Genomic DNA, 23,545 nt, shown 5'->3' with positions numbered 1-23,545 from the left:
GAATGTAAAATGGTGCAGCTGCTTTGGGCAAACAGCTGGGCAGGTCTAATGACGAAACCTAGAGTTACCAATGCACCCAGCAATTCCACTCCTACGTACCCCCAAGAGAAATAAAAACCTTCATTTTCACGGTAAATAAATGTGCATACGGATGTTCACAGCAGTATCCGCGATGGCCCCAAGGCGGAAACCCTGACTGTGCCTCCACTGCGAACGGATCAATAAGTGCAGAGAAGAGCCAAACGCTGGGGTCTGACTCAGCCCTAAAAGGGGACGAGGTATTAACACACACGCCCCAATGAGGGTGAACCCTGACAACATGATGCTAAGTGAAGGAAGTCAGTCGGGGGCAAGGGGGCAGGTGGTGGAGGGGAACGAAGAGTGACTGCTGATGGGTTTCTTTGGAGGGGATGAAAATGCTCACCAAGCAGGCACGTGGTAACGGCTGAACAACTCTGTAAATACACTAAAACCCACTGAATTGTATGCTTTAAAAGGGCAGCCTTTGTGGTATGTAGGAATTCAATCTCGTATCTATCACCTGTCACCCTGGGCATCCTTGAGCAGGGGAGGGCCGTCCTCCCTGCAGAACAGGAGGGGCCAGGCCCGGCCCGGGTGAGCAAGGCTCACCTAGGAAACACGGTGGCCCGTCCCGCCGCCACCTTACCTGGTGTACGAGTATTTGTTGTTACTTCGGTTGTAGAGCAGCTTCACGGCTGGCTGTGTGCGGTTATGAAAAAGAAAGAGAAGAGTCACTTGGGGTGGAGGTGCGGTGGACTTCCCACGGGGCTGGGCCTCGCCTCCAGGTCGAGGGGGCAGTCAGGCATAGCCGGCAGACTGCGGGAGGGGGCGGGCGGGGCTGCAGAGGGAGACTGCGCGATCTGCGGCTGGGGGCCGGAGGTCGACACAAGACGAACTGCGGTTCCATTCTTTATTCCTGCTCAGGCCTTGCTCGGGCACTTCGACAGGTTTCTATTTCAAACCTTATTCATCATCTGGGGAGCCAAAGAAAGGCCACAAGGGTGCCTCCAACATACCTTATTTGAAGTCGCTATAAGTTTCTGCTCTTCCTTGGATGAGGTGATGACAGGAACTTTGCAGAAAGGCTCGTAAGTATCTTTGTTCTGCTGGAACAAAATATGCTTTCAGCCTAGGAGGCCTGCCCGGCATCGGGTTATTTAAGCTGGCCTGCCGGGCAAAGACAGAGTTCTGGCGAAGGAAGATGGGGCCTCCAGTGCTGGGAAGAGAGGAGGACTCTTACCACCAGTGATTTTGGGGAAGGGAGGGCCAAGAGTCAGGTTCTTTGGCTGGGGCGCTCAGCAAACCCTAACAACGATGACACACTTCCCCAGCCCAGGGAGTCACGTACAAATAAACTCTAAACATGGCAGATAAAATATGATTGGATCAAAGCACCCCACTGTAACAACTACAGAAGAACTTAAAAACTCTGAGCCTATAAGGAGAAAAAAAATGGGAGAAATGAGGTCTACAGACAAAAGCGTCAAAAATCTCAGACTGGGAAGATGACGGATAACTGAGGGGAAAGAGAATGCCGCAACTTAAGTCCAAAGATGGGAAAGAATCCAGGAGGTTTTCAAAGAACGGTTCTGAAGGCTGGCTGGCAGAGGGCAAGGGCAGAGGATTGCTAGCCAGTCGGCAGAAGCACCACTGAGAGATGACCCTGCCACGGGGATCCCCTCCCCCCGGCAGAAGAAAGGTCTGCTTTCCGCGAGTGGTTTGTACAGATGACAACGATAGGGCTGAGCTGCTCTTCTGAAAACAGGGGAATTCGGTGAATGGTCCACACACTATAGATGGGGGGGTATGGGGCGGGCCCAGCAACCAGCCCCTTCTCCTGTTCAGATCCCAAAAGGCAGTCAGTCTGGCTTATCCCTACCAGGCAAGAGAGTGGAGGATTCCTCCACAGGAATCTGCTCTGTCCAGGAAAAGGCTTACAGATTCTGACACTGGGGGTCTCCACTGACTTATCATCTACCACTAAAGCCCGATGGACAACAAGGCTCACCCATGCACATACAGCTTTTCAGAACCTTACTCTTAAATTTTAAAAGACCAAAGATTATCAGATTATATGTGGAAAGCCTTTCAACATGAGACTGAAACCAAAATAAAGAGGAAAATGGAATGAGTCATGACAAGGGCAGCAGAAAGAAAACTTCGAGACAGAGGAGAGCAGATACTGAATCCTATGAAACAAGAGCAGTGTTCTATATAAAAAAGAACACTCAGAGAACATGAAAACACTCTTGGAAATTAGAAATATAGCAGAAATGAAAAGTTCAAAACAAGGGTTGAAAAGATAAAACTAAAGAAAACCTCTGAGAAAGTAGAACAGGAAGATAAAAGCGACAGAAGCTGAGAGGAGGTCAGTCCTGGATGTTCAATCTTAAACTAACAAAAACTACAGAATGGGAACCCAGAGAGCTTGTTTCTAACACAAAGAAGAAACAAAGATTCACTGGTGTGCCTGAACACACCAGTAAGAGATTGCCCTTTCTGACCATTTAGGGATAAACTCGGGCTATGCATTTAGAAAACCAAGCATACAAAACAACGAGACAATCACTAACTCTAGCAAACTGAAAAGTTGCGCAATGAAGAAAATTTTCACGGTATACTTCGTGACTCAACTGTTAACAATATTAAGACATCGCAATGTCGGGGCGCCCGGGTGGCTCAGCAGGTTAAAGCCTCTGCCTTTGGCTCAGGTCATGATCCCAGAGTCCTGGATCGAGCCCCGCGTCGGGCTCTCTGCTCAGCAGGGAGCCTACTTCCCTTCCTTTCTCTCTGCCTGCCTCTCTGCCTACCTGTGATCTCTGTCTGTCAAATAAATAAATAAAATCTTTAAAAAAAAAAAAAAAAAGACATCACAATGTCAACTGTGAATACTGACTTAACCGAAGCTGTGGTAAACACTATATTGGGAAAAGAAGAGAAATAACATGTGTATGTGTTTGGTAGTGGTTGGGCTGGTGGTACTGCATGAGCTAAATTTTTATTTTCTACACACCAGAGCATAATGTTGAAAACTGAAATGTCAACAAACAGTTTAAGAAATATGAAAGTAAACTGTTGAAAGAATTGACAGAGGAAGAGCGCCTGGATGGCTTAGTCGGATAAGTGTCCACCTCTTGGTTTCAACTCAGATCATGATCTCAGGGATGTAAGATCGAGCCCCACGTCGGGCTTTGCACTTGGCGTGGAGTCTGCTTTAGAGTCTCCCTCTCCCTCACCCTGTCCCCTCAAATAAACAATACAATCTTAAACAAACAAACAAAAAAGGGTAACAGAGATGTACATACATTACTTCAACAAAGAAAAAGGAAATAAAAATACTAAAGTAAAGGCTATAGCATAGTCAGATTTACGACGACTTCAGACTTTCGGGGCAGAGGCGGCATGTGGAAACAACGGTTCCTGGAGAAGCTGGGCAGTAAAGGCGCTGCTCCAGTGAAGGGCCAGCCGCACACGTGGCCTAAGGGAGGCACAGACAAGGGCCTCCCATATACAGATTCAATTCCTATGAAGACCAGAAGGGACTCCTGAGTCCAGGCCATGTTGGAACTTTGCTTTATAAATAAATGGCTGCTGGCTGTGGGCTACGTTCAGGAGCACTTTGCTTTTATAGGGATTCTGCTATCACCAGACTTGATCCCAATGGTCCTGCTGAGAAGTGAGGGCTGTCTGAGTCTGCAAAGGTTACATGAGACTCGAAACAAGGACTGATGGGATGAGAATAAGTCCTGAGATGCATCCAGAAAGCGGATTAGGTTTTATACCCCATGCAGAAGGGTTTCAATGTACATAGGAGATGAGAGCCAACGCCATGGCAACTAAAAGCCAGAGGATAGTTAGGTGGCCTAAGCATTACAGGGAAGCCTCTAAGGGGTCACTGACCAAAGGAGAAAGAAGTTCTTGGCTCTTGGGTTATTTGTGAACGCTCACATCTCAGTGAGGAAGGAACTGCCCTCATTTCGTGGAGAAGGAAAACGAGGAAAGCAGGTGGGCCTGGTACCTCCCCACTCATATGGGGAGAAAGGGCGATACCTACTTGTAAGGCTGCCTGGCATTCTTCCACCAGGCCCTGGACCAGGTAGTACTTGGCTTCTGCCAGCAGCTCCTCAATCTCCCGACGGCTCTCGGGCAAGGGGACCGCCCCATCACGAAGGTAGTTGAGTATCGTACCAAAGTGCTTCCCACACCGGTCAATAAGGATCCAGCCTGCAGTGGAAGGAGGAGAAAGGGGGGGGCCTAGTTACACAGGCGCTTGTCTCCTGGGAGGTGCTGAAGACAAATGGGGTCTCTGGGGCTCCCTCCACCACCCAGGAAAGAGCAGGACCACGGAGAGGGCAGCAGCTCTACCTGCCTCGCTATCAGCAAAAGGCTGACCTGTCTGGGAAGCACTGGAATGATCTGCAGGGCCCGCTGCCTGGAGACAACCACAGCCATGACTCACTTGGTCTCAGGCTCTCTCGGATGCCAGCACCACTGGGGCCTCAGAGAATGTTTCTAAAATATCCTCAAAAATCCCTTAGCCAGGGGCGCCTGGGTGGCTCAATGGGTTAAAGCCTCTGCCTTCGGCTCAGGTCATGATCCCAGGGTCCTGGGATCGAGTCCTGCATTGGGCTCTCTGCTCAGCAGGGAGCCTGCTTCCCCCTCTCTCCCTGCCTGCCTCTCTGCCTACTTGTGCTCTCTGTCAAATAAGTAAATAAAATCTTAAAAAAAAAAAAAAAATCCCTTAGCCATCCTCAGAGTACACCACACTTGGATAAAATGGGTCCAAATGAGCACACCTCGACAATGGCGGGGAAAGCCGGAGGTAAAAATACCTATTTTCCCTCTTTCTGTGATGCTTTTTCAGATTCTCAAATAACAGAGCCACTTCTAAGGAAGCAAAGACTGCAACCTCTGGCCTCCAAGGGGGATCCCCGACACTCACCACTACCACCTTTCATGTTCCTTCCTTAACTCCCCCAAATAAGCACTTACTGGCTAGTGACAGCGACTGCAGAGAAGACGGCGAACCAGACAGACCTTGTCTCAGGCAGTTCAGTCCAGCATGGGGAGATGGAACTTGCTTTCATTAATTATGGGAAAATGTGCCAACTGCTGACCAGAACCAAGCCCCATGAGACACTCCTGGGGGTGGGGACCAGGAAGGCAAGCCCTTCGGCTTCTTGATGACCTCTCCAATCTGGGGACTGGCCTGCTATACCTCCACTAGGGATCCCCAGGTTTTCACAATTCCTCTTCAGAAATGCAAATATATGGTGGGGATGGGGAGGGTTGTTTCTTGCAGAAAGAAACAATGCTTAAGCCTGGGAAGTGGAGGAACAAGACGAGGGGATGAAACAAAGACCTGCCTTGACAGAGGACAGAAGGCTCTAGAAAGAAGCCAGGTTGTAGAGAAGTCCTGCCTCCCCCAGGCCAGCAGGGCAAGCCCCCCAAGGGGCTTCCCCAGGTCTCTTGTCCCCCATTACAGGTGAGAGGACAGCAAGGCACAGGGTGATTAGGTGTAAACAGGAATCTGTTGCACAGTTTGGGAGAAGGGGCCCACACTTCCACTCTTAATACCATGGCACCCTGCCCCGAGTCCTCTGCAGACCCCCAGGTCTTGCTGAGACACAAAAGCCAAGAGCAGCAAAGATACCTCTTTCATATCCAGAGTCACAAGTCCACCCACCGTCCCCTTCCCAAATCCAGCCCTGCCAAGTATGCTCTCAGGGTTAGAGGCACTGTATCTATTTGGCATTTGCAACAATCCCTAGGAGAGTTTTGTAAGAAGGCCTTTTCCATACTCCTGTCCTATAAACTCCTCAGCCCATGGCTCCTGGACCTTTGGTTAAAGGTCTAGTCTTATCCCTCCAGAGGCTTTCACTTGGTACTTCCCCAAGGTTATAGTTTCCTGACTATAGTGGGAAGAGTAATTCCCAGTGTGGCAAACACAATGCAATCGTGTGGCCCGGAGTTAAGCCCTGGTTTCAGGGAAAGAAGAGGCCTTCACAGGTGTAGTAAATCATATCACCATGACAGTGACTGCTAGACCTCATCCCACTGAAGTATGGACGTGCATACAGCTCAGATGCTTACGGGGCCTGGGCCTGGGAGAGGACCAGACAGCATGTGCCCTGCCCCCGGGGACAGGAGATGGAGAGGTTCTTCTCACTCCAGCCAAGAACAGCCAAGCAGGAAGGTAGGCCTAGGGCTGCATATGCCTCTGATATTCCAGGGGAAGCTAGAAATGCAGATTTCTCCATGAAACCTCTTGATTTTTAAACAGTGGTAAACCAAGAGGTCATTAATGCGCTCTAGGGCAAGGAAAACCTATCTGCAGGCTGCACGGGGCCTGCAGGCCAGCGTTCTGCAGCTTCTCCGCTAGATCCTAGATCAAGTGATTTCCTCCAATGAGCGGACAAGGTGTGGGACGACCACAGTATCTTCCCAATAGTTCTTTCGGAAGGAGGCTAAGTCACCTGCACTGTCCACAGATGACAACAGAGTCTCAAAGAGGTTTAGGGACATTCCCAAGTCAGGGAGACAGGACGAGACCACAAGAAGCAAGTAAGAAACTCACAGAAAGCTCCTTCCACCAGAATTGAGTAGAGCCTCAGTCTTTAAAGAAATGGCAACCCACTTAACTCAGCAGCTCTGGGAAGAAATTGTCCACATTTCTGCCTTTGATTCATGGACAACTTAGCTGCTCTGAACGAGCAGAGGCCCCTGAAATCAATTACCCAAGTGACAGTCCAGAGTTTCCACAAACGAACAGGCAGACCGTGACACTGGGCGCCAGCTCAAGAATGCCGTCAGGAAATGCTTGTGGTGAAGGAATCATACTTTGGACAAATAAGGGCAAAGGAGCCGGCTCTACTCGCCATGAGGTTTCAATTAGTATTCTGACTTTAAAATACGTTAGCTGCTTTCGAAGCCAGAATCTACCCCTTTGAAACCGCTCGAATGCCGAGTACACGTGTAGAAAAGCAAACGGAAGTCAAGCAGCGCCTTGCTTGCGGGGAGTCTGTCCAGCTGCTGGGGAACACGGCGGCTATTGGAGAAGGCTGCACCCGCCAGGGCAGCCCAGCAGCCGGCGGCCCATCCAGTAAGGCTGCAGAGCAGAATAGGCAGGCACAGATCCAGAGGCTGTGGAATGGTCTGGGAGACGGAACCCAGCCCAGCGGTCAAGGGCAAGGGCCTGTGCTGGAAATCCAGTTGTACTGCCTGCTTGCTGGATGGCATAGGTATTGCACCAAACCTCTCTGTCCCCAGCTTCCTCTCCTAAATCTGGTCCCCCCCAGGGCTGGCACAAAGGTACGATGAGAGGATGCACAGGGAAACATGCAGCACAATGGCATCAATCAAATGAGGTCTTGGACAATGAGCCCTCCCTGCATCTCTTCATCATCCCTGGAGAAGAGAGTGGCGGCAGTGTCCAGAGGAGGCTCATTCCAGCCCTCATGAAAGTCCGCGTGGCTTTCAGGGTATCCTGGAGAAGGCTTCTCTCAGGACCGGGGACTGGGCAACAAGGCTTGCCCCCTCCCAGCCCCAACTGCATGCCATGAACTTCTCCTTTCTCCTTTCCCTGCCCCCACCTCCAGGGGCGGGATGGCGTGGGGGGCAGGGGGAGGACGTGACAAAGGGCACAGGGGGACTTCACTAACTTCTCCTTAGCACTGTAAGGTTTTTATACTCTCTGTGGTTCCCAAACCTGCCTGTTCATATGTCACCTGAGGTGCTTATTACAAAATTCAGATTCCAGGAAGCTGCGGGGCAGGGCCTCTCAGCCTCTGCACTACTGACATTTTGGACTGGATAATTTCTTGTCATGGAGGGACTGTCCTCTGCCTTGTGGGATATGTAGCAGCATCCCTGGCCACTACCCGCTAGGTGCCAGGAGCATTCCCACCCCCAAACTGTGACAACCAGAACGGTCTCTGGACATTGCCCAATGTCAAAATCATTCCTGGTTGAACACCAGTGAGGTAGATCAAAGACCTACATGTAAAAAAAAATAACATGAAAACTCTGAAGTATCAAAAAAAAAACCACAAAAACAAAACAAAAACAAAAAAACCCCACCATGAGAAAAGCTGTAACAAGTCAGACTGGGAGAAAATATGTACAAAATCAAAAACAAATGGATCCAGAATACTTTCATAAAGCAGTAAGAAAAAAAAAGGAAAATGTGTATATAAGATGCAATCAGGCAGCTAAATGATAAAATGCAAATGACAAAAAGCTGCTCAATAAGCTAGAAATTAGGAAATGTTAGGTAAAACCTGAGTGCCAGATCATAACCAGCAGACTGGCAATAATTAAGAGGTCTATGCCTAGGGCTGGCACAAACTGGGACGGTGGGGAGTTCGTAAGTCAGCACAATAGCTAATATCAACCCAGCCATGGATGCTAGCCCAGATTCCCCTCCTGGGAGTCAACTCCAGGACAGACCTCCCAGTGGTGGGTAAGACCTCAACACTGCAGCTCCTGAGGTGGCTGGGTCCACAGTCTTCTCATTTACCAGAACAGAAACAGGACTTTCTGTGTGTGCCATGATGTGGCGAAGGCTGGGAAGCTCTGTCCCAGGGACACTCACACGTGCCAGGGAGTGTTCAAGAAAGGTGATACTCCACATGGTGAACACTGGAAGCAACTGAAACAACCCTCACCAGAATATGGATCCATAAACTACAGTACATTCCCCAAACGGAACACTAGCACGAATGTCTGAACTAGAGCTATGTATATTAGTCACGGCTCGATCTAACAACCATAACGCTAAGAAAATAAAGAGGCTACAGACAGTGTTAACACCATCTATATAATGTGGGAAAACACACCAGCAGTACATTGTTTAGGGACAGAAACAGTGCAGCAAAAGTAATTCCCGGACAGATTCTCATCAGTGGTTTCCACCACTGGGCGCACATTAGAATCCCCTGCAGAGCTCCTTGAAGTGCTAACACCCAGCGCATGGGGGGGGTGTGTGCTGTTGGGGGGAGAACCCGGGCCTGAGGCTTTAGCCCCCAGCTGAGTCACTCTACTGTAGAGGTAGAAATTCACCTCCTGAGCCCAAGGTCAGGCAAGTGGTTACCTCTGGAAGGGAGAGAGGCAAATAAAAAAGGTGAAGAGAAGCCCCATTAACCCAGGTAATGTTTTATTCCTTGTCTGAGTGAGGGTGATGTGGAGAACAAAGGCAAAAGAAATGTAGAAAAAATTAAATCTCCTTATAACTTGAGGTCCATTGACAAGTTGACCTGAGATAGGCACAGTGACCTTTCTCCTGGAACCCATCTGCCTCGGTGTTAACACTTTGCTGGGGGCAAAAAGTCTGATTAGCCGATCTCTGGGATCCTGAAAGTCTTAACATACAAAAATCCCTTTGGAAAGTTCCTTTACCTCTACATGCCCCAAATGCATGTTGCCAATCATCCTCTAAATGTAAGGCCCACTGAAATACATCTTTTTAAAAAAGATTTTATTTATTTATTATTTATTTATTTATCTAACAGATAGAAATCACAGTTATGCAGAGAGGCAGGCAGAGAGAGAGAGGAGGAAGCAGGCTCCCTGCTGAGCAGAGAGCCCGATGTGGGGCTCGATCCCAGGACCCTGAGATCACCATCGGAGCCCAAGGCAGAGGCTCAACCCACTGAGCCACCCAGGCGCCCCAGAAATACATCTTAAAGGTCTCATGACTAAGGGTTTACTAGACAGTAGTAAATGACCTTATCCAAACAGCAGCTAGCCCCTAAGGTCCTGGAAACCTGACTTCCAAATCCCTTTGAGATTGAGGCTGCCCCTAACCCCCTCCCCACTTGGAAGTATACAACCAGCCATTCCTCAGGACCTCAGTGCAGCTCTCCCTGCTCACGGGGCCTGTCCCTGACCACTCGTGTTAATAAAAACCACCTTTTTTGCACCAAAGATGCCTCAAGAATTCTTTCTTGACCATTTGCTCCTCGGCCCCAACATTTCATGTCAGGGGCATGAGGGAGTTTGTTTAATTAATCACATTTTGAAAGCTCTCAATGTATTCAGAATTTTATGGAAGAGTGCATTCTAACTTAAGCAGGAGGCATGGAGATCTCAGGGAAACTACCAGGTATGACGGTTTTCCCACGTACGACAACTGATTTCCCCACTGGTTTTCGGGGAATGTGGGCTGATAACAAGATTAATGATTCCCTTCTTTAACCTGGTTCACATACTCCCTCATTCCAGAAACGTTAGCAAGACCAGAAACCACTGTGGAGGGGGAGTGGGAAGGGAAGCTCTGTACGAAGGAACAGGGCTATGAAACAGGCAGCCACAGGTGAGCACAGAGGCAGAACTCTTGTTGGGAGAGCTGCCACAGCCACCCACGGTGACAAGGCATCAGGGAAAAATGCCGGTACTGGAAGAGCCGTGCCTCTCTGGGGAGGAGTCTGGAAAGCCATCCTTTGGGGGCAAGACAGAACTGCAGAGCTCTCACCCCCAAGGCCAATGCAGGCCCCTTCTCCCCTGAGCGCTGCCAAGACCTGCTTCTCCAGCCCCTCGCAGCACTCCTCCCTCTCCCTGGACACACCCCACCCAGGCAGGCCGCAGCAGGAGTGAGCAGTCCCCCAAGAGCCTTCCACTGTTCATGTCCTCACTTAGTCCTGTCACAACCCTGAAAAGCATTATCCCTCACAACTTTGAAAAGTGGAAACAAGCTCAGAGAAAGTCACCCGCCCTCTGTCCTATTACCAGAAAATGCCAGATGAGTCTACATCAGCCCAGTGCCACATACACCACAGCTGTGACTGTAACCCTGGGACAGAGCCTGGGCCCAGACCCACTCACTGCAAACTGCCCCGTTCAGGAACCGAACACACGCAGTACAAATCGCCAACTGGCAGGAGGGCATGGGGCACAAGGGAGAGTCCATCACCCACCCTGGGGCCAAGGTCCTCTCCTCGGGCACCCTTCAGGGGGTTCCAGCAGCTCAGTACCTCATTGTTCTATGCCCTCAGAGCCCCCCGTTCCCAATTCCTCAGCCAGCAGGACACGCTCCTGCACCCACTCTCCTCACGGAGTTGCACTTGCTGCTTGGGCTTGTGTGTGGCAAACCTCACTGCAGCCGATAGGGTTCCCGCCCGAAGCCCTGGGTGCAGCTGCGAGATGCGGGATGTTCAGGTTAATCTGTAGACCCAAGGATATACCTTGGCCAACACTCGGGCTGCCGGTCAGGCCGTGCGGTGTACTCACCAGGGCCAGCAGGATGGCGCTGCCTGGCTCAGGGTGGGCCGAAGACCAGACACAAAGCTGGCGATGACCCAGAAGGCTGCTGCATTCAGGCAACCTGGCCCAGGGGCTGGGCCCTTGGCGAACCAAGGCCAGCCCAGACTATGAGCCAGCAAGCCCTGAGCTCAGTGGCTCTTTTTTTTTTGAAGTCCCATAGCTTTCAAAAAGGATCTCTCACTTATTGAAAGGTAGCAACAAACAGTACCACCCCCGGAAGGGTGAAGTTGAGGAGCAAATAACAGTGAGATGTCACACAGTGAGCATCTCGAGGCAGGCGGAGGGCGGGATGGAGCTCGAGCTCTAGCGGAGCCCCACGAAAATGTCCGGGGTCGGACTGCTGAAGGCAGCCCTGCTTCCCCCAGAGGCGCCAGGGTGTCCAGGAAGCACCAGGGCCAGTGCAGCCTCCGGCAGCTGTTCAGAAGCCTGAGCAGGAGCCCGGGGAGCACCCCTGTGTCTCTCCCACTGTGGGATCGATGAGCCCGAGCACCGGCTTGTCCCTGGTGTGGCGTTAGGCTGGCAAGGAGATGAGGCTCCAACTTAGCTTCCAAGGCGACTCCACCGCTACTGCTTTTCCTGAGCCCCACCAGAGACTGGGGAGGGCGGAAGAAAAGCTACAACAATCCTGGTTCTCCGATAAGGTCTGTTTCCTTCTGCAGCTGGGGCGCCATTGTCTCGGTCTCTACAAATACTCCCTGGGCGATGCTGGGTGTGGCTCTGCAAAGGGGATCCTCCCACTCATAAAAAGCTCTGTGCTCTCTGGGTGAGACACAGAAGGAAGCTCTGGGGCTCCAACCTCATGTACCTGATGCTTGGCCAGAACCCCAAGTTTCCCTGGAAGCCCAGAGAAGCAGAATCTCAAGCCCCACAGCCCAGCCTTCTCTAGGACACCAAGGGAAACACGCTAACTAGCACACAGCTCAAGCTTCAGGTCCCCAATCCCACCTACCTATAATAAAACTCGCCCACCCTCCCAGGAACCAAAGTCCCAGGGAAGGCACGAGCATTAGCACAGCAGCCGACCTCAGAAACAGGTAAGGCAGGGTCCAGCCAGGCTGCGGTCTGGCCAGATCTTACACAATCTCAGGTCAAAGAAGCGAAGGATGGTGCCATCCTTAAACCCCACGTGACCTGCCCCGTAAACCCAGCCAGGCAAGACTGTTCCCCTTGCCAGGTGCTCTTGGATTGTTCCAGGTGGGGAGCAAGATCACTTTAAAGCATTCTTCACTTTTCACAAACATGACTTGCCATGAGGAGAAAGGAAAGAAAAACACGGACTGAATGTATGTATTTGGAATATTGCGCACCAACAGCCCCACGAGGCAGGTGTCACTATACCCACGTCACCTGGCTGGCATCACCAACTACTACACGAGAAGCCATGACTCAAGTCCAGATCTTGAGTCTCTGTTAGGCCCTCATCCCGGGAGGACAAGGGTCCAAGAAAACATTCACGTCTCTCCCTCGCTCGAGCTTCACTCTGAAGTCACAGAATCACCGCTGAGAACTGGCAGGGGACTGACTAGGAGAGCTCACCCAGCCACCATTTCAGAGCTGAGGCCTGGACTTTCTCAAAGTCCCACGGCCTAACGACAACTGGGTCAGGACTACGAGTCCCTGCCCAGGTGACTCCAACTCCTTCACATCTCAGCTCATCTGTGACTTCCTCAGGGAAACCCTCCTTTACAACACCCCCTAGACTAGATCTGGTCTCCAGAATGGGAGAGTTCACCAAAAAAACCCCTGGATTTCTGGCTCCTCTTAAAATCAGAGGCCAGGAGAGGCTGGGTGGCTCAGTAGGTCAAAGCCTCTGCCTTCGGCTCATGTTCCCAGGGTCCTGGGATCGAGCCTGATGGGCTCTCTGCTCAGCCGGGACTCACTGTCGAGGCTCCCCGCACTCTGAGACAACACGGAGCACAGCTGGAAATCTGTAGCTGTGTGGACAATTGCCCCTGTGCCACTGGCCTTCTGAACCAGAATGAAGCCCCCGGGCCACAAGCCCATCCCCAGAGCCTGGATGGCGGGCTTACCTTCGCTGTCCGTGAGCACTTCCATGCGCCCGCTGAACATGGCTTTCAGCATGGTGTCCTGCTTGGTCAGCGTCTGCATGGTGGTGTAGTAGAGCGCCCCGCCCACATTCAGCTTCACGTACTTGGAGCTGGGGCTCGTGCCCTTGAAGGAAGTGGTGCGGGTAGCAGCTGCTGGCACCGCTGAACTCACCACACTTTCTCCTGACATCTCTTCCTGCCAGTGGAGAAGACAGGGGGTCACCAGAGTCACGGCGCCTGGCCTGCTTTACCTCTTGCAGCCTCTGGGCTGAATCTGGACTCCGGAGGGGTTTTGCTTGGCCCATGTCTATACCGCATTTAAATCTTAAAGGTGGCTCCCAAGACTGACAACACAGGAGAGTTCACCAAAAAACCCCTGGATTTCTGGCTCCTCTTAAAATCAGAGGCCAGGAGAGCCTGGGTGGCTCAGTAGGTCAAAGCCTCTGCCTTCGGCTCAGGTCATGTTCTCAGGGTCCTGGGATCAAGCCTGATGGGCTCTCTGCTCAGCCGGGAGCCTGCTTCCTCGTCTCTCTCTCTCTCTCTTCCTACTTGCGATCTCTATCTGTCAAATAAATAAAGTCTTAAAAAAAAAAAAAAAATCAGAGGCCAACTGGGCCCCCAGACTCCCACAACTGGTGGGAGCTGGGGTACTGGGTGCCCCAAACCCCACCCAGATAGCCTCATAGACTGACCTCCCCTGATGACCCTGTGAGTACAAGTTTATCACTTGATCTTGTGTCCTGACGGACTTCCTTTCTGCCCGTTCCCCACATGCCAACACCCTGTCCGCATCCTAAAGCAGTTTCCAGCATTGCCCAGGTCTCTCCCGGTTTCCTTATTGTCACACTCAACCTCTGAACTGCAGATGAAATCAGATTTTATGAATCAAGTGCGATCCCAACTACCACTCCTAATCCTTCCTGTCAGGGGGAAAAAGTGTTTCTCATGACTACATGACAGACATTAAAAATCCTGGGAAGCAAGTTATTACAAAACTAGAGACTTCCTGTACTAGTGCCGCCCCGAACAGCAAGATCGGACGACAGTCTTCTTAATGGCACTGCCAGTTTGTGTCCCTCTCAAAGAAATGGACACACCATCTGATTTAAGCAAGCCTATTGTAAGGACCTATTTAGAAACTGTCCCTGCTCCCCTTCCCCCAGGGGATTTACTTGGAGACAAGTCCCAGAAACCAGCTCCAGGTAACAGCCCAGATACAAGGGTGGGTCAGGCCAGATGAAGACATCCGATCAGTGGGGGGATGCATACTGTCTCCCTGGTTACAAGGAGTAGGGACCCCCACCCTCTGGGAGTCTTTTTGGCACCAATCCTAATCAAGGTGTAATAGGCTGGTTCGAATGTCTACTAGGGTAAATTGTAACTCAACTGGTCACCTAGCATCACTGTGGAGTTTCCTGTGTGTGTTACAATTTCACTGGTCACCTGTGCATGGCCAGGCCCGACCGCATGGCCTTTGCCCTTAAAAGCTAGTCTGTGAAACGGAGAAGGGTCGCCCTCTCTTTTAAGAGGTGCGGCCCCAAACGTTCAGTTAGATTCTTAATGCTTGGCGCGAAATAAAGCTTTGCTTGACCTTCGCTTTGTATCCGTCTTGCTCCTTTAATCACGGACCCATTGTTTGGGCATAACACCTATGAAAGGAGGCTGGTACCTGGCAGACATGTACTCAAAAAGAACATTTGTTTAACAGGTAAGGATCTATGGCTGGAGAATATGTCTGAAAGCAGGACGAATCTCTATGAGTCTGAGGCACAGCACAGAGGAAGTGGTCCCTGATAGCCAGGACTTGGGCCACCACTCATCTCTGGGCCTTGATGTTTCCACCGAATAGGAACGATTCATACAGCATGTCACGATCTGACAAGGCCACTTGGCTGATGGGCCAAGACATAAACAAGACTATTCTGTAATTAGGTCTGAATACAGACAAAAACAAGAACATTGCCTGAAACAGAAAAAGTGACCAAACCTTGCCATATACCAACTAATGTGACTCCCGGCTGCTGCTTTACCAGTCAGAGCTCTAGCCCCACTCCATTCTTCCCCACCTTCAACACAGGAATTACTGAGGCCCCACCCAAGAATTAACCCTCCTTCCTGACAGCATTCAATACAGAGCAAAGCCCCACTTCCCTGAATCCTTCCCCACAATCACCCAAGGCAAGCCCCAATCCTCTTTCTGAAATGTTCAGTGGTTCTCCCTCATTGTTGTGACTTTGACTACAGGCATGCCCCTGGGGGGGGTTGACAGGACAGCTTTAAAAAACAATACTCTGATCCTGATAAAGCGTTGTTTTTTAGATTCTTTATGCCTTTCCATCTTTTCCTATCTCCCACAATTAACATATATTACATTTATAATAGGAAAAACACAACTGTTGTTTCTCAGCGGGAGAAGGGACTAATGATGAGTGGCAAACTGCATCCACTGATCAGTAATAGCGCAGGCAAGGGCCATCCCTCTCAACCTCCATCCACCCAACAAGAGTGGCCCGGAAATCACCCACTGGGGGACCCCAGTCGGGGCCCTGGAGGAGGAGGCAAAGGAAAAATGGGCACCTGGAAAGAAAAGTGTTTTCTCAAGAAAGTGTTCTTGCTTTATCACCTGTGTCTATAGGGCCTAATGCCACAAATAGAGAGAGAGCAGTGACCCCTTCCTTCCGGCTCTTCTTTGAAATCAGTCCCCAGAAACCCTACACTAAAGGTTGTCACCAACACTTCCCCCAGAAATACTCTGTCCACAGGAAGATAGAAGTAACTGGGGAGAAGAGTTTCTCAAAACTCTGAAGTCTTAGGGGAGGTGGGGGAGGGTGAAGGCCTACAGGTGTGGAGTTTTGGGGGTTTTCAGTTAGGGAAAATTGCTCCAAAATGGAAATACTTTTTAAAGCACCCTTTCAGATCTAAATTCACACAAAAATAATGTGTTTGGGGAAATGGTCTAGTGTTTTGTAATGCACCTAAGAAACAAACAAATCAAAGTATACTTCAACGTACTTTTACTTTCCAATACCTTTTTGAAAGATTATTTGCACACAGGAAAGTACGTTTTAAGTGCAGTTTGAAGAGTTTTGGTCAGTATATGTATCCATTCAGCTACCACTCAGATCAAAATAGAGAACATTTTCATGGTTCCAGAAAAGCGCCTCCATGCCCCCCCCACGCCCTTCCCGCCCCCACCCAGTAGGTACCAGTTTTCATCTCTACCACCACATACAACATTTAAAATCCAAACAGTGCTGGAACGCAGCTACTGTTATTTCCGACTAGTAGATTGGAACAGCGGGCACGTCCCAGAGTAGTTCAGTCACTTCCCAAAGTGCCCTGGTACTGGATAGATAGTGATAGAGCAAGGATGTGGGCAAGTCCCATCCGGCCTTGGGCCCATGATTTTTACCAACATTCATGCTTGAAATATAAAGTGCTGGAACATATACATTGAGGAGGGAGTGCCCCACCCTCCCTTCTTTATCAAGTACCAAAAAAGCCTTGAAAAAAGATGGGAGGCAATGTGTGGCTAAGGACTTGGGTTTTGAAGTCAGACCTGAATTTAAGGGCCCAGCCCTGCCATTTTGGTTGACCAGTTGTGGGAGCCTAGGCGAGTCATCTGAGTCTTGTCCCGTCTATCAGACAGGGACAATAAGCAGTCTCTCCCTCCCAGGATGGCCGTGGGGGACGATGCCACAAAGCACTCAGCGCAGTCGCTGGCTCAGAGCAGATACCGCAACACGAAAGACTCACACTATGATTATTTGAGAATGTGCTCAAATATTCCAATTATCTTCTCTCTGAAGACCATTTCCATCTCTACCAGAACCCCACCTGAATCACTAGGAGATAAAGGCAGAAACCATCTGGATCTAGGCTGAGACTCCAGAATAGACAAAGAAAGCTCTGAACCTTTCCACAGCCCACCCTTCCAAACGTCAGTCACCTCAGTTTGGGAATGGCCCTTGGATAAAAGGTTCTGACTATTCGTGTCCCTGAGCCCGCACGACACGGAGCTAAGGACACAAAGCAGCAGACAATAAGCCTCTTCCAGCAAATCTCTCTATAAAGGACTCCTCAGTCATTGCTACCGGGATCCTCCTTTTTCACTTGTTTCAAAGATTTGATTTCATCGTTAATGAGGTTGGGGAGGTGGGGTAGGGAAGAGCAAAAGTGGTTATAAGAAACAAACACGGCATTAATTGGTATTGGTTACTAATTCCATTCAATCAGAAGAGTTTAATCCAGTTAGATCTCTCCTGAGTATCCTGTTGCAGATTCTCAACAGTAGCTCTCCCCTTACAAAAAATACTCACATCAGGGTCCTATCCGTGTAAATTCTGATGTTAACTGGTCTGGGAATATAGCCTGGGCAACAGTTAATTTTTTTTAAACTTCCCTACGTGATTCCAGTGTGCTGTCAAGATTGCAACCCACCGCTCTAAGGAGTTCCGTACACCTATTAATTTCATCCTCTGGGCGAAGGTCCCCAACCTCTTGTTCTATTGGCCCAGTGAATTCCTGACCGCACGCAAAAATAAACCAAAGCATCGTGAACAAAACCCAGCCCCTATCTCACAGCTTCAGACCCACAGACAGGAAGCAACTGTATACATGCTTAAAAAATAAAAATCAGGCCAAGGAGGAAAAGTGTTGACCTGAAAAGAGACTCAAGCAAGTACAATAGGAGAAGAAAGCACCAAATCCTTCACCCTTGCTCGTTTTCCATACAGCTCTCTGTGCAACTGTCTCTCTCGTGTGTTGGGGGAGATGTGCCTGAGGAAGGTCTGATCAAAAGTCTGAGGAACCTTGAGTAGTCTCAGTTCCACCACTTCCTGTGCGAGGTTCAGACAAGTGTTTTAACTGAGTCTCAGTTTCCTTTCTTGTAAAATGAACGTGAAGTCATAATCTTCATAATAACCTTCAGGGAATGAATGTTAAAGTACTTGGCACCTGGCCCTTAGTGAACCTCAAACTTCCTAAGACCAGAGGTCCCAGCTCAGGCTGTATTATAATCAACTGGGTGCTTAAGGCCAATTCATCAGAATTGGGGGTGGGGAGGGCAGGTCAGCAGTATTTAAAAAGTTCTTCAGCGGGGCGCCTTTGTGGCTCAGTGGGTTAAAGCCTCTGCCTTTGGCTCAGGTCATGATGCCAGGGTCGTGGGATCGAGGCCCGCATTGGGCTCTCTGCTCTGTAGGGAGCATGCTTCTCTCTCTCTCTCTGCCTGCCTCTCTGCCTACTTGTGATCTCTGTCAAATAAATACTATTATGAATAAAATTGTTCTTTTAAAAAAAAAGAACACTCTTCAGGTGATCTAAGGTGCAGGCCCAGCTAAAAGCCATAGAGCGAAGGTGCTTCTTTATCCAGCTTCATCAAAGAGCCAAGGCCTTTTTGCTAATTATAAAACTTCCCCAAACTAAGGGCATTTCTACAACTCAGGAAAGTCTGCTGTTACATTTCAACCAAACTGCACCACATCGGCCACATAACCATAGTATTATTTTGCACCAAAACTTGCTTATAGGGCACCTACTGCTATTTCCAAGTGTCCTACTAAATTATTTTCTCTCTCTGTGTGTATTATGCAAGCTACTGGCCTCTTTCTCCCAGAGGTCCAGTGAAGAAGATATAATCATCAATCCCACTTTTTAGGGGAAAAAACTGAAGAATCAGAACTACAAGTGTTCTGGGGACTCAGGCCCCTTTCATTACAAAGCCCAAATCAAGAAATCATTAATCTCCCGCAGGGCATGTTAAAACAGATCGAGGGAACCGACCTGCAGACTGATCAAGTAATCAGTGGGAGGGCTTGAAAATTTGGCCATTTCTAACAAGTTCCCAGGTGATGCTGCCGGTACTGCTGGTCTGGGGAGCAGTTTGAAAACCACACTGGTTCAACGCCTCCTTCTCCTCAGGTGGTCCTTATCTTGCATATAATGGAGCAAAGTCAGATACAGGTTGGCTAAGTTTTCTCAGCACTGTCCTTGAAACTGATCTTCTCTAAAGACTGTGCTTTCCAGGAAAGACCCGAGGCAAAGAAGTAAAAGAGCAAAGCGGAACTTTGGTCATTCCCACCCAGGGCCAAAGAGCCATTCAATGTACCCTTAAAGGATCCTAAGCAAACAGAACCCTTCCCATAGCTGGGTGATAGCATGTAAGCCATTCCCAGCTCCCGAGGTGTGGCCACTTCGGGCTCCAACGGAAGTGACTAGATAGGTACCAAGGCGCCAGTTAAGGGCGCCGGACTCCGTGGGGACGGTGCCCTGACTTCAAGCCCCTGGCATCCCTCTAGGAACCGGATGCACATCTGCCCTCCAGCTCCCTCTATTTCTCCCCCTAGCCGCCCCCCTCGTGCCCTTATGTTTAGAAGCACCTGGAATTCCTTTCTCCACTTTCCTGAAACCCAGAGACAGAAACCCAGTCACAACTTCCAAAAAAACCCAAACCCTCCGCCCCAAGGAATCTCACGTCGCTGTCACAACCTAACCGTTCTCTTTCGCCCCAATGTCCATCTTCGACGACCCCCTTTGTTCTCTTCACAATCACCAATCCCACTTCCAATGAACACTCGACTCAGAGACGCCCCTCCAACTCACCCCCACACAAATCTACTCCAAGACCAAACGCTCTTTCCCGATCCCCAACAGCCAAGGACCACCCCCCAAATTACCCACCGAAACCCTTCCCCACCCCCAGCCTCGCCCCCCCAACCCTCTCTCCCCTTTCGCGACAGCCCCTCACCGCAACTCCCCCCACCCTCGGCCCCTTCTCTACTCTGCCTCTGTGGGCTCTCCCGGCCACCCAGAGCCCCCCGTTGGTAGGCAACGCCCTCCCTACCATGAAAAGTGGAGGACGCAGGAGTCTCTAAAACCGGACTGAGAGAGGCAGGAAACACCCAGCTCGCGCAAGCCGGGGGGAGAGGCGGGGCCGGGGCGGAAACTTCCGCTGCCGCAGCTCGCTTCCGCCCCGCAGAGGGTTCCTTCTTAAAGGGTCCGTCGTGAGCCTGCTCATCGGCTGCGTTCCCTCCAGTCTCTGTGGCTGAAGTGGATTGCATCCCGTCTGGATCAAGCATTAACCCGCTCTTGAATGGTCCGCCTCTTTTCACCTTCCAAGGAGGAGGGAAAGATGCAGAGAGGTCGTCCTTCCCGGGTACAGAAGCTCTGCGGAACTGTCGTTTACCGGAACTGGATAGTTGCGTCCCAGCGGAGCTCTGAGAGCGGACACCCCGGGGCAAGATGGCGGTCGATCCTCGGCCGCTGCCCCGGGTCTGGCTAAGCTCGAAGGTATTGGGCTGAGGTGGCGGTAGCTGCGGCCCCGACCCCGAGCGCGGGGGCTTCGAGCGGATAAAGGTCTACGGCCTGCGGGTAGCGAGTGGGAACAGGTTGTGGGTTCTCCGGGTGTGTGGGGGGGCTTTGGGGGAGGTGGCCCTTCGGCCGGGTCCCTGCCTCCCCTACTAAGAGGGCAGGTGTTGGGGACTGGCTTTCGTGTTCCGAGGGGCGTGGGGGAGGGGGAATCTCTTCGTAGCCGTTTCCACCCTTTTTCATCTCTGGGAAATATAGACAGAGTACTGCTGGGTGCAAATGATTTGTTATCATGGTTGTTGATCCCGAGGAAAGATGCTGGGCTCAAGAGTCTCGCAATCCGGAGTTCGAGTCCTATTCACTCGCTGTATGACCTTGGGTGAATTCCCTCACCCCTCCGAGCTTCGGTTCCTTGCTCTGTAAAATGGAGTAATTAGCTCGTTTCACAGAGGAGGTTGTGTAATACAGGTTTTAGTATCTGACACTCAGCTCTCTCAGTAGAGACAGCTGGTGTAAATGATTTCAGTAAGAAAAACTTGGTCGTAATCGGACTCTAACTTAGCCCTAGCGGCAGCCTTGCGTTCTCAGCTTTTCTTTGCTGCCCTGTGAGCCACGGAGTCCCCTGGGTCTTTTCCGTATCACTTAACTAATTGCTTTGTCGTTAGAGGTGGCTTCAAATTCGGGAGTCTAGTGACCTCTACAAAGTCATGTCCACTCTACATTTCATTTTCTCTGTAGGAAGGTAGGATTGATAATACCATGCACCTAGATAGGCTGTAGCCTTCAATAAACGATAGCTGTTATTCTTCACAGTGTAAGTCCTGTTGCCCATTCTTTAAAAATTGGATCACCGAGACCTGGAAGAGCTGTTGAAAAGACAAAATTAGTAAATAGCTGTACAGTGTTTGAAACACGATCCACTCTTAACAAATGGTGGTGGTCCCTAAACTTGACTGCCCAGCTTTCCACCATAGGAGGAGAATCCTCTTGGGCTCGGACAGTTGATATTTATGATGCTTCACCTTTGATTGATACCCTCTGGACTCTTTCATAATTATCCAGGAAACTGACCACATACAGGGAAGACTGATTTTGAGCAGATACCAAGGGAATATAAAAGCATCTGAGTCCAGTCTCTTAGTATTAAAGTCTTGGCTCTGCCCCTTACTAATGGTCTAACATGGACTATGGGACATAACTAAATGATCTCACACGGTTGCTGGTCTTATGTAGAAGGGACATGACACATAATAGATATTTAATCAACTTTTTTGTTTTTTAAATAATCTTGGTTATCACCAACCTCTTATGTTCCTAATTTTTCCACATAGATCATTATTTCCCTAACTGGATGGTAAGCTTTTTGGATTTCTTTCTTTTTTTCTTTTTTTTTTTTTTGGCTTGTGTTTTAAGTCTAGATGATACAGTAAAGCTCAGTTACATGCTCTCTACTTTCAAATACTCCTTGTTAAAATCTTCCCACTTAATCCTAATCAGAGTGTCGTGTTGACTAGGTCAGAATAGAAGTGTAAATATTTCAATTCTTTTAGCACCCCTAGGAGGTACGTACTATTATTCTCAATTTACAGATAAAGTAACTGAGGCATAGAGAGGATAAGGAATTTGGCCAAATGAGGTAGAATCAGAGCTAGAAAGAACCAAGGGTATTTTGATTCAGGTTTTTTTTTTCCTATTACATAACCCTTTTTTTGATTGTGTCGAAGTTGGTGTAATCCTTCATTACAGTTACTTTGAATACATATTTAAAGACTTCATAATGTATTTTATTTGTTTGATGAACTAGTAGATTCTAGGCAGGTAGAAGAGGTGAATGAGAAGGAACTAGAAAAACTGCAAAAGCTCTTCTGCAAGGTCCCCTGGGAGAAGTGGAAGTTTTGAGATAGTCTTACAGCTACTTTGTCACAGTTTGCCTATGCATCCTCCTGGTTTTCCATTGAGAAGAGGCTCCCTGTCCCCCACCCCGAAATGAGGAGCTTTCTACATGTTAAGGAATGATCATACCATTGTGCTCACGGCTTGGGCCCTCTCTTTTGCAGCTCTCAGGAGCTTGAAGCTATTACCCAATCTAAACAGGGTTATAGCGCAAGTGATAGGACTGTGAATCTTAGTGTACCCAGGAATAGGACAAAATTTAATGGGTGAGAAATGTAATGGTCCTATCCTTATTTCCTGCCCAAAGAACCGGAGTGTGCAGATGAGAGCCTCTACTGAAGTTTTGTTTTAAGATTTTATTTATTTATTTGAGAGAGGGTGAAGGAGGAAAAGCAGGGGGAGGGGCAGAGGGAGAAGCAGACTCCCCACTGAGTGGGGAGCCCTGACTCCAATGCGAGACCAGATCCCAGGCCCCCCAGAATAGTAACCCGAGGCAAAGCAGACACTCAAATCGACTGACCCACCCAGGCTCCCCTACTGAAGAGCTGGAAAACAAACAAATAAAACTCGTGTCTGTAAAGATAATGCATTGATTACTGTTGACTGTGCACCGTAAGCCACCATGACAAGTATTTGACATACACGGTCTCGTTTGGTCGTCCTTAGCCTCCGCCAAGTAAGAGATGAAGGCAGAAAGCCTCTGAGGCATCTCTCTCCAGCACCTGGCAGAGCTGGGGACCAGCTCCAGCTCTGACTCAAAAGCAGGTGTGCTTCTCAGTGCCATGCTGCCTCATCACGTGCGTTCTGCAGGAATTTAGAAAACAGACTAGTTAAGGAAGCGGAACTTCCTGTAATCCCTCTGCCTCGAAACAACCGCCCTCAACATGTTGGTGTGTGTCTTTTTCCCAGCTTTGTGCCTCTGTGTGCACATGCGTTTTTCTTTGTCATTATGTAACTGGGATCATATGGATCCACAGCCAGCTCTTTTTCATTTCTCCAGCATAAACATTTTTCTTATG

At 49.6% G+C, this 23,545-nt stretch overlaps 2 protein-coding genes across 11 annotated transcripts in view; one reads left to right on the top strand and one right to left on the bottom strand.

The window, feature by feature from the left end:
• KCTD10 (potassium channel tetramerization domain containing 10) overlaps positions 1 to 20,256 on the bottom strand; it is a 28,572-nt gene extending 8,316 nt beyond the window's left edge. Inside the window, exons 1-5 of one of the 2 annotated variants that reach the window (XM_046025654.1) lie at positions 20,170 to 20,256; positions 13,311 to 13,524; positions 4,076 to 4,245; positions 1,038 to 1,127; positions 668 to 720 (exon numbers count right to left, since the gene is read on the bottom strand). In XM_046025654.1, the coding sequence (XP_045881610.1) occupies positions 668 to 720; positions 1,038 to 1,127; positions 4,076 to 4,245; positions 13,311 to 13,524; positions 20,170 to 20,172 (530 nt within the window). In that variant the 5' untranslated portion in view covers positions 20,173 to 20,256. The remainder of the gene's footprint in view (positions 1 to 667; positions 721 to 1,037; positions 1,128 to 4,075; positions 4,246 to 13,310; positions 13,525 to 20,169) is intronic. The other variant, XM_046025655.1, reaches the window with a different exon arrangement.
• A 213-nt stretch (positions 20,257 to 20,469) lies between these two features.
• The window catches only part of UBE3B (ubiquitin protein ligase E3B), a 52,462-nt gene continuing 49,386 nt past the window's right edge, over positions 20,470 to 23,545 (top strand). For 2 of the 9 annotated variants that reach the window (XM_046024245.1, XM_046024240.1), the window contains exon 1: positions 20,544 to 20,681. Coding sequence is in view for 1 of the 9 variants with exons in the window: in XM_046024236.1 (XP_045880192.1) it covers positions 20,568 to 20,615 (48 nt within the window). In the remaining 8 variants the exon portion in view is untranslated. Of the gene's footprint in view, positions 20,714 to 20,887; positions 23,292 to 23,545 lie in introns of those variants that run through there. The other 7 variants (XM_046024241.1, XM_046024238.1, XM_046024244.1 and 4 more) reach the window with 5 other exon arrangements.

This window comes from Meles meles, chromosome 12 (genome assembly GCF_922984935.1).
Source record: "Meles meles chromosome 12, mMelMel3.1 paternal haplotype, whole genome shotgun sequence".
NCBI classification, from domain to species: Eukaryota; Metazoa; Chordata; class Mammalia; order Carnivora; family Mustelidae; genus Meles; species Meles meles.
The sequence above is the reverse complement of the archived record's forward strand: the minus strand, read 5'-3'. Positions and strand labels throughout refer to the sequence as shown.